At 41.4% G+C, this 10,392-nt stretch overlaps 1 protein-coding gene and 1 long non-coding RNA gene across 2 annotated transcripts; both read right to left on the bottom strand.

Moving 5' to 3' along the window:
• Window positions 1-3,801: 3,801 nt before the first annotated feature.
• Window positions 3,802-5,450, bottom strand: LOC120042301 (trichohyalin-like). The gene is made up of 3 exons (XM_038987124.1): window positions 5,225-5,450; window positions 3,850-4,225; window positions 3,802-3,808 (listed from the first exon to the last, which is right to left on the bottom strand). The coding sequence occupies exons 1-3, from the start codon at window positions 5,448-5,450 to the stop codon at window positions 3,802-3,804; spliced, it is 609 nt and encodes a 202-aa protein (XP_038843052.1).
• A 2,797-nt stretch (window positions 5,451-8,247) lies between these two features.
• Window positions 8,248-9,851, bottom strand: LOC120042300. Its single transcript, XR_005476057.1, has 3 exons — window positions 9,516-9,851; window positions 8,733-8,854; window positions 8,248-8,437 (listed from the first exon to the last, which is right to left on the bottom strand). It is a non-coding gene; the product is annotated as an uncharacterized LOC120042300 (long non-coding RNA).
• Between the last annotated feature and the right edge of the window lie 541 nt (window positions 9,852-10,392).

The following is a 10,392-nucleotide window of genomic DNA, read 5'->3' as shown; positions in this document are numbered from 1 at the left end:
GTCAAAATAGCAGGATGATGTCCTCACCCCTGCCTCATTGAAGAGGTAGAACAGAATCGCTGCTGTGGTCTCCAGTCCTAGTACATGATGATTAGCATCAACGATCCAGTCAGCTGCTGCTGCTCCAATACAGTATGAGGTGAGACGGTAAACTGATGTTGAACCGGGCAGTCAGCTGCTGCTGCTCCAATACAGTATGAGGTGAGATGGTGAACTGACGTTGAACCGGGCAGTCAGCTGCTGCTGCTCCAATACAGTATGAGGTGAGACGGTGAACTGACGTTGAACTGGGCAGTCAGCTGCTGTTGCTCCAATACAGTATGAGGTGAGACGGTGAACTGACGTTGAACCGGGCAGTCAGCTGCTGCTGCTCCAATACAGTATGAGGTGAGAAGGTGAACATATGTTGAACTGGGCAGTCAGCTGCTGCTGCTCTAATACAGTATGAGGTGAGATGGTGAACTGATGTTGAACCGGGCAGTCACCTGCTGCTGCTCCAATACAGTATGAGGTGAGACGGTGAACTGACGTTGAACTGGGCAGTCAGCTGCTGCTGCTCCAATACAGTATGAGGTGAGACGGTGAACTGATGTTGAACCGGGCAGTCAGCTGCTGCTGCTCCAATACAGTATGAGGTGAGACGGTGAACTGACTTTGAATCATAATTAAGTTAATAAAAATGTATTAGTGAAACTGTTAAATAGTATATGGCAAATGAAATATATTACGCTATTGTTATCATATAGAAACATCATGTAATATTGTACATCATATTAAATATATTACTCTATTGTTATCATATAGAAACATCATGGAATATTGTACATCATATTAAATATATTACGGTATTGTTATCATATAGAAACATCATGGAATATTGTACATCATATTAAATATATTACTCTATTGTTATCATATAGAAACATCATGGAATATTGTACATCATATTAAATATATTACTCTATTGTTATCATATAGAAACATCATGGAATATTGTACATCATATTAAATATATTACTCTATTGTTATCATATAGAAACATCATGGAATATTGTATTAGCATCAAAATCCATCACCTGCTATGTAAAAGAGACAGAAGAATGCACAATGGTCAATGCTATCCGGGATCCTTGGGACATCCCTACCCTAAACCCTAACCTTAACCCCTACCATAACCATTTTAAACGTCAACTTCTGTTTGTAGCGTGGTTCGTTCTACGTTGTGTACTGTCTACCCGCAACCCCTACCGTAACCATTTTAAATGTCAAAGGCCCATCCTGGTAGATCTGAACCTAATTCAGCTTAGAGTGATCAGATGACAGAAGTCACATTTAGGTGCCAGGTGTAACTGAGGCCATAGATGCTCCATATCCATTACTTTGAGTGTTTTATATAATATGACTAAATGTGTTTCTTTCTGTGTTGCAGGGGCAGTAAAGAAATGGAACAGCAAGGCCACAGAACATGACATAAGCAGAGCTGTGGGAGACCACCTCAAGCCCCCTGGTAGAGCCGGGGGTGGTGTTTACCACTCCACCAGCAGAGCTGTGGGAGACCACCTCAAGGCCCTGGTAGAGCCGGGACACCTTCCTGTTCAAGTGAGCACATCACAACAAGGTGAGTCCAAAAATGTATTGGATGCTGCTCTATAAATGATGTACTATGTCAGGGAGATGTGTATACTGTAGCTAAGAAAGTAATACTAAGTGTATGTTGTGTAGTAAGGTGTTAATAGCCCATGTGCCTCACACGAATAATTTGGTCCCTTTCCCCTCTCATAATTTAGCCTACTGCTCTGACTTGGTGCTGCATATGTAGACTATAGCCTTTAGAGAAATGTCATCATCAAATATTGTAAGAGCTTTCAAAGTCTGCTTACATAGAGTTATGACTTGGTGTACAGGGAGAATACTGTAAGAGCGGCCCATAATCAACATTTCTAAAGTGCTGAACAAACGGTTATATTGACTGCGTCCGTCCAGCTCTCTCATTAATGTCTTCATCAAAATTACGGATTGCCTGTAGTCCACTTGTTGTCCCCTTATGCCATAGTTTGTACATCTCAATTGTCAGTAGAAACCACATTTGTTTAAGCAAGTCAGCCATATCAGCCATGTTTTTTTTAAAGGATTCACTCCATGGTGCTGAAAAGAAAGCTCTGCTGTTGGGACAGCTTTATGTCGACCATAACAGTTTGTGGGCACCGTTTGTCAAAGTTATAGTGCAATTAATGTATTGTTTAGTGTAGTGTAGTGGCTTTGCTGGAATTCATCTAAAACATTTTGGGAGAGTTTTCCCCACCAAGATGTACATGCTGCAATCACCACTGGGTGAATTATAACACATAATCTATGGTTGATTCTAAATGAAACAGTCAACTCTGTTACAGTCAACCCTGTCACTTTATTTGGCACTTAATAGGCACTTGCTATAGTATGTATTTTTTTAAAACTTTTGAGATGGGAAAACATGTGTTTTATTAAGTTGAACATGTGCTCTTTATGACAGAATGTTAGAATTAGGTGAAATAAAAGTTACACTCCCCAAAAGGTGCTCAACTGGTGGAATGACCCAAGTACTGAACTGGAGGTGGGGGAGCTAACGATGCGTCTACTGTTGCTCTCTCCTCAGATTCTTAGAGAAGCTATTTCAATCTGATATTTCTCCTCTGGTCTAAAATAGATGTGTATAGAGGACTCCTCTCTAATATAACATGTCACACATTGTAGCAAACTGATGGAATGTTAGGTGTCTCATTGAAAGTCTAACATCTACCATGACTACTGGATGGTTCAATTCTAATAAATAACAAAACAATCCACACCGTAACAACAATATTGCTTTTTAAATGTAATGCTTTTATTAAAACGTAAAACTTTAATAACAAAAATGACATCGTCAAACATCACTGGCCTGACTTGAGTAGCTCTGTCCGGGGATGGAGCCAGCAACTTAGCTGCTACCGGTCCGGTCCAGGCTACCTGCAGACCTCCTCCCAGACCTCCTTTTCAGCACCTCCCCTTAACAGGTGAGGTGCTGGAAATGATCAGAGTTGCGTTCAACTTGAATAAAGATAAGAAACTCTGGCTTGTGGAGCCACTGGTCTGAGGGGAGGACTTCTGTTTATTAAACCATTTCCATTTTTGGGATATTTTCTAGGACAGTAGAGGTGGTGAGCAGAGATGAATTTAATTAGGATAAAGATGAGAACCTCTGCTCTGGGGAGGAGAGTCACTGACCTTCGATGGTTTGTTGCCTGATAAAGAGGATACTTGCTGGCTTGAGGAGACGATCATGTTTTGTGGAGGAAATGTGGCTTGATGACTTAAAGAGGAGGAGGAATTATTGGGCGACACTTTTAATGACCAATGTAACCTCAGTGGAACTGTGGCTTCTTCGAGTTCCAGCTCTAGGCAGACAGCAGGTCAGGAATGCTGTAAGACATCAGAGACAGGTAAGTATCTATATATTTACATGTTCCAGCTCTAGGCAGACAGCACGTCAGGAATGCTGTAAGACATCAGAGACAGGTAAGTATCTATATATTTACATGTTCCAGCTCTAGGCAGACAGCACGTCAGGAATGCTGTAAGACATCAGAGACAGGTAAGTATCTATATATTTACATGTGTGTTGCATGTACACTAAAGCCTCACATTTGGATAATGTCCCTTTTTAAAGTGACAACATATATATTAACAGTGTAAAACATGAATAGATGTTTAAACATTCTTTACCCCATCTTAATTCTCTTCCAGATGCCTGGCCTTTTCTTGTTCTTGGAGGTTGTCTCTGATGTTTCAGCCTCTTCTGGAGCTTCTAGCTGCTGGCTGTCTGGCCCCCCCTGCTGGTTCTCTGAACTCCCCTCCTGGATCTCTGCCCATGCCTGTTGCCTCCTTGGCCTTTCCTGGTGGCCATCTCCAGATCCAGTGGGCTGTGTTGTCTCCAGATAATCGTGGCTGTGTTGGGTGGTTAGACACCGGGTGTTGATTTGAGCATCAGCCTCCAGATTCATCTGCTCCAGGTAATGTCCCTTCATCTTCCCCCTCTCCTCCTTCAGTTTCTGATGAGTTTGTTTTTTAAGCAGGGACTGCTCTCTCCACTGCTTATTAAAATCCTCCATCTTCTTCCTTCTCTTCTCAGCCTTCAGCAGCTCCTTCCTCTTCTCCCTCTCTCTCTCTGCCCGTGTCATGGTGGCTGTTAGCCTTGTGTGTCCAGGGATGGCTGGTAGGGGAGAAGAAGTAGAGTTCACATTCAACTTACGGATCTGGTATCAACTTAAATGTAAAGGACACAGGGAATGAAGAATAGAAAACACAATTTAATCTCAATGATTCTTTACTCTTTTCAGTTGAGCAAGGCATGGAATTTGTCAATAAAGTGCAATAATTCCCATCCCGAATTGACCCTAAGTTGAACATGAGTCCTGAATGCCACCTATTCTTTGTATAGTGCCAGGGCATATGTGATCGCTTAGGGCCGCATGGCCACTAGTAGCCCCCGGATCCCCCCAAAACACGTTTTAGTGTGTGTTTTTTAGGAACTCTTTCTGGGTCTCTACTTAGTCTTGAGAGTTAGACTAGTAGATGACACAACTCTATCTGGGTCTCTACTTAGTCTTGAGAGTTAGACTAGTAGATGACACAACTCTTTCTGGGTCTCTACTTAGTCTTGAGAGTTAGACTAGTAGATGACACAACTCTATCTGGGTCTCTACTTAGTCTTGAGAGTTAGACTGGTAGATGACACAACTCTATCTGGGTCTCTACTTAGTCTTGAGAGTTAGACTGGTAGATGACACAACTCTATCTGGGTCTCTACTTAGTCTTGAGAGTTAGACTGGTAGATGACACAACTCTTTCTGGGTCTCTACTTAGTCTTGAGAGTTAGACTAGTAGATGACACAACTCTATCTGGGTCTCTACTTAGTCTTGAGAGTTAGACTGGTAGATGACACAACTCTATCTGGGTCTCTACTTAGTCTTGAGAGTTAGACTGGTAGATGACACAATGTACCATTTAAACACGTGGTTGTTACATCAGCAGTATGTTTCTTGTTATGTCAGTCAGTCAGTCACTCAATTAGCCATGTCAGCTAACATATTCTTTAGACAGTAGTTTTATATTGAAACAATGATGCAACATGATGACTGGTGTGGAACTGATGTGTGTAGAGGAGACTAAAGAGGATGATGTCATAAGCAGAGGGAAAACAGGTCTTACCTATGTGGACGATCTTATAGCCCTCCTCAGCTTCTCTCTGATAGGTTCTCTCGATCTTCTTGAGGTTCCTCTTCTCCCACTTCTTATTTATCCAGCCCACAGCTCTCCTTCGGATACTTTTATCAGGTGGGAGAATGTCCTCCTTGTCTTCTTCCGTTTCCTCCTCCTCCTCTAAGTCACCCCTCTTGTAATTTTCAAGGAATTCCCTTCTTTCCTCTTCCACCATCTCCTCTCTTCTGTTTGCCTCTATTATGTCTCTCTCTCTGATTAAAGCTAAATGGCCTTTAACGGCTCTCTTTCTCTCCTCCTCTCTCTCTTCCTCTCTCTGCCTCTCCTCCTCTCTTTTCTGAACATTTCTTTCTGTCTAGCAATTTCAATCTCTTGTTTTTTATCCTGCTCCTCTTGTTGTCTTGCCTTCTCCTGTTTTCTTTCCATCTCCAGCCGTCTTTCCTCCTTCTCCCTCCTGATTTGTTTTCCTCTTTCTATGTGTTCTCGTTCCCCCTTCAACACTTCTAACCTTCTCTCTTTACGTCTATTGAAGACTTCCCGTGCTTTTGCTTTAACATTAACTACTACATGTTTCTTCATGCTTACTTCCTTTGCTCTCTCTTCTCTTTCCCTGTACTCTTCCTCTACTTCCTTAATCACTTCATGCTTGTCTTCCATCTCTCTCTCCTGTTCTATCTCCAGTTCATTCTGTCCCTCAATTTCCCCAAAAATATTTTTCTGCCCCTCCTTTCTTCTTCCTGCTTCCTCCCTCTCTCTCATGATCATCTTTTCTTTCTCCATCTCTTTCTGTTGACGATCTTTTAATTCCATCTCTCTCTGATTCTCATTGTCTTTCTCCCTTTCTTTCTCCTTCTCCATTTGTTTTTGTCTCTCCTCTTGTTGTTGTCCTCTGTGTATCTCTTCTATCTCTCTCTGTGTATTGTTCTCCCTCTCTCTTTCCTCCTTCTCCATGTCAATTTGCTTCTGTTTACATCGTTCTTCTTCATTCTCTCTTTCAATCTCGCTCTGTCTCTCTTCTTCTCTTTCCATATTTTTCTGTCTCTTCTCCATTCTCTTCCTTTTGATCTCTCTCTGTTTCTCTTTTTCACTCCCTCTTTCTTCCTCTTCCATCTCTATGTGCTTCTGTTGGCGTCTCTCCTCTTCTTCTTCTCTCTCCATCTCCTTCTTCTTCTCATCTTCTTGTTGTCTCTGTTTTGGTATTTTCTCCATTCTCTTTCTTTCTACCTCTTTCTGTTTGTTGTTCTCACCCTCCATCTTCTCCTCCATGTCCATTTGGTTCTGTTTCCATTTATATTTGTCTGTTTCCATATTTTCTAATTCTATCAGCTGTTCCTTGATTTTCTTGAAGACTTCCTCCAATTCAGACGTCTTTTTGTCATTGATGAGGGCTGTCTCCATCTCCATCTCTCTCTCCACTCTATTTTTCATCTCCTCTTCACTTCGTCTCCAATCATTTTCTCTTTCTCTGTCTCTATCAAATGTTCTCTCTGGTTCAGTCTCGTCTTTCAATCTAATCTCTTCTTTCATTCTCGCAACCTCTCTGTCTAACACTAGTACATTTTGGTTAACCTGTTTCACTCTCTCATTCTGTCTTCTATACGCTTCTTTCGCTCTTTCAAATTTGATTTTGTATTGAATCTCTTTTTTTGTCATATCTTCTTTCAGTCTCTCAACCTCTCTCTCTAACTCTTTCACCTTTTCGTTAACCAGTTTGACTTTCTCATTCTCTGCAATACGCATGTCTCTTTCTCTTTCAAATATGATTTCCTTTTCAGTCTCTTTCAATCTCTCAATCTCTCCTTCTAACACTTTTATCGTTTCTTCTGCCTGTTTCACTTTCTTCTTCATTTCTTGTCTTTCCAATTCTGCTTTTCTCTCCCTTTCCATCTCCCTTTCTTTCTCTCTTTCCCTCTCTCTTTCCCTCTCTCTTTCTGTCTCAATAGGTTTGTTGTTCCAGTCTTGGTCGCTGATCCTCCATGACTTTCTGCCATAGCCTCAATCTCTCTATCTCTTGCTTAAATTTAAAAGGTTAAATTAGTGATAATCTATGACCAAGACATACTTTCAAAGCATTTGCAGAGAATGATACATAGAAATACAACTTAGACCTAGGTAATTGAATCAAACACTGAACAACATCAATAGCAGGGTCATTTTGATCAATTCATCTGGACAATTCATTGTCAATTAATGTATTGACATGGTTTGAAAAAATTATGAGACATTTTATGGAATCAATTATGTCCAAAATGTGTACAAATACAAACACACAACTAGCTTGCCCATTCAGTTAGGGGTTTGAGAAATTCCCGTTGCAATTTAATGTTGCCTCTGATGTTTCTGCTTGTAGAAATGACTCCTACAAATGATGTTTCACTAATGCAATTATTTACAACCTGCACAGATACAGTTGTCAACAACAACAACAGTAATGACGTTAATAAGGAAGTGGATATTCAACCGGCAGAAGAAAGGCGTAGGGGTTGAGATAAATGAAGGTTAGGTTTAGGACCTAGGGTTGGGTTATGGTAAAGGTTAGGTATAGTTTCAGTGAGGTTAAGGTAAGGGTTAACGTTTAGGAAAGGCATAAAAGTTAACATTGGGTTAGCATACTGCTGCCATTCATTTTCATCCGGGTGAATATACACTGCCTTTTAATAATAACAATGACATGTCTTACGTGGGCCAGTTGTAGGTCCACCATCAGCAGCTCCAGCAGTTGTTTGAGTCTGTTGACTTCCTGCATTTTTCTCTGGTTCTCCCATTCTGTGGCTCTCTCTGCCTCTCTGCTTCTCTCTGCCTCTCTGCTTCTCTCTGTCTCGCTGCTTCTCTCTGCTTCTCTCTGCTTCTCTCTGTCTCTCTGCCTCCCTGTGGCTCTCTGCCTCCCTCAGTCTCAGGATCTCAGCCTTCCACTCTTTCATAATACCCCTTTCTACTCTTCTTCTCCTCCTTTCATCTTTCAAAAGGGCTCTGAGATGGTCTGTCTCAGACTGTAACTGTTCAATCATCTCGTCCTTCTCCGTTCCACCATTCCTCTTCTTCTTTTCCTCCTCCCAGAGGCACACTTGAAGTCTGTCCATCTCCTTCTTCTGATTTCGGATCGTTCGATCCTTCCCCCTCAACTCAAGCATGTGGGCTTCCTTCTCTGTACAGGTCTTCTTCTCTTCCCTCAGGAACTGAACCTCCATCTCTGCCTGCTTGTATCTGGGAGCGAAGGAATGTCAACACATTATTTAGGAAGTGAACTCAGACAATTTACTACAATATTACAATAATAATGAAACTTCTGATCAATTAAACTGCCTTTAATCACACAACTCACTCAACTGTGACTTACAGTACGTGAATGTGATGAGTTGACTGTCCATGATGGCCAGAGGTGGGTAATGTGTAGCTCTGGCCCAGGGCGTTAAGTACAGCTTGCAGACACTGAGCCTTCCTTCAGCAAGCCGCACATAATGCCCTGGACCAGAGCTAGGTTATGTGATGAATGACTTACAGACTGTTCCACATGATAGGAGGGGGTAAGAAGACAGTCCCAGTAGGAGACGGAGATCGTCCAGAAGAAGAAGAGGTGTCCATCTCCTCAGAGACTGCAGGAAAGGTCTACAAGTTTTATTTCTGGAAAATAAAGAGATGCCTTCGTTCAGCAACAATGTGTGTTTCTATGTTTCTGTCACTAGATGGTGCCATTGTACACAACATTTACTCACCAGGTCAGTGCATTCAGAAACAGCCTTCAGACTACAGTACTCAAGCTCTAGCCTACAACCCATCATGCATCAGCACGACTAATATAATAATACCTCATCACAACTTCATAATCACAGTACACCTGGATTGTGTTCACAAAGTGTTTCAGGGTAGGAGTGCTGATCTAGGATCAGGTCCCCTCCTGTCCATCAAAACGTATTCAGTTTGATTTAAAAGACAAAACGGATTATTGATCAGCACTCCTTCTATGAGACTTTGTGAATATGAGCCTATGTGAAAGAACCTTTCTGGCATATGCTGGCTAGACTGTACACAGACAGACAGATAAGTCAACAAGACAAACAGACAGAAGAGTAAATACAGATGGATTGATTTGATAGCAACAGAAAAAAACAATTCCATAATTAATAATTGTATTTTATAAGGCTAGCTAGATAATGGCATAAAAAATATTTCAAATAGGTTAACGTTCACTTTCACATGTGTTATCTTACCATGACAGAATTATAGGTTAAGTAGGCTAGCGGAGGGTTAATGTATTGTAAACTTTTGTAAATATTTGACTCACCTCAAATCACACTTGTCAAACAGCAGTTTTAGTGTGGAACCGAACAACATCTTCGGCATTAACTTTCTCTGTTCTGGAACTGTATTGTTGCGTCATTTGGAACGCTCGAGCGTCATAATCCGTTCACCGCGCCTGCTTGATTGACAGCTAGGGGTTCTCCTGCGCATCAGTGTCCAAAAGTCGATATGGTTTAGCTACTCATTATTGATCAAGACACAAAATAATAACAGGACAGCCATAACTGTACAGACAAACATACAATCACAACAATTCCAATTAATTATAACCTCTTATTAGTTGGTCCCTGTGACAGTCAAATCCCAACGCCCTAACCGCCTGTCTGTTGAGCGTGCCTGTTGATTGTGGTGCTCTGTTTGGATCTAACCTCTCCGCTGTAGTAGTGATGGGCTTTCTGAGTCTATTCGGTGAGCCGGCACATTTGGCTCCGTTCAGGTAAAAGAGCGGGTTCATTTGGCTCATAAACGGATCTACCTTTAAAATGCTTAAAATAAATCTAGAACAATGAAAAATATTGCAAATATTCAATGTAAAAGCCAAAAGGTAGGCTACCATTAAGTCAGATCGTGAAATGCGCGTAAAAAAAATGAAGATTTCGTTTTTAAACATGAAATAAATCCTCGTGGACCAGATTGACCCGCTCTCCACACTATTTATTGTTTCTGCAGTGAGGATTCACCCCCTTTAGATAATGATGTTGTAACTTATCTGTAGAAAAACGTTGTTCTGAGCTCAACAAGCACTAGTAGCAGTATGCAAATCAGAGAGCCAGATGAATGGCTCTTTCACCGATGCGGTTCCAGACGTTCAACAAAAAGATCCGTTCAAAAAGATCCGTTCGTTCGTGAACGACACATCA

Source organism: Salvelinus namaycush, unplaced genomic scaffold, assembly GCF_016432855.1.
Source record: "Salvelinus namaycush isolate Seneca unplaced genomic scaffold, SaNama_1.0 Scaffold65, whole genome shotgun sequence".
Classification (NCBI taxonomy): domain Eukaryota; kingdom Metazoa; phylum Chordata; class Actinopteri; order Salmoniformes; family Salmonidae; genus Salvelinus; species Salvelinus namaycush.
Note: the sequence above shows the minus strand (reverse complement) of the source record. Positions and strands in the feature narration are given on the sequence as shown.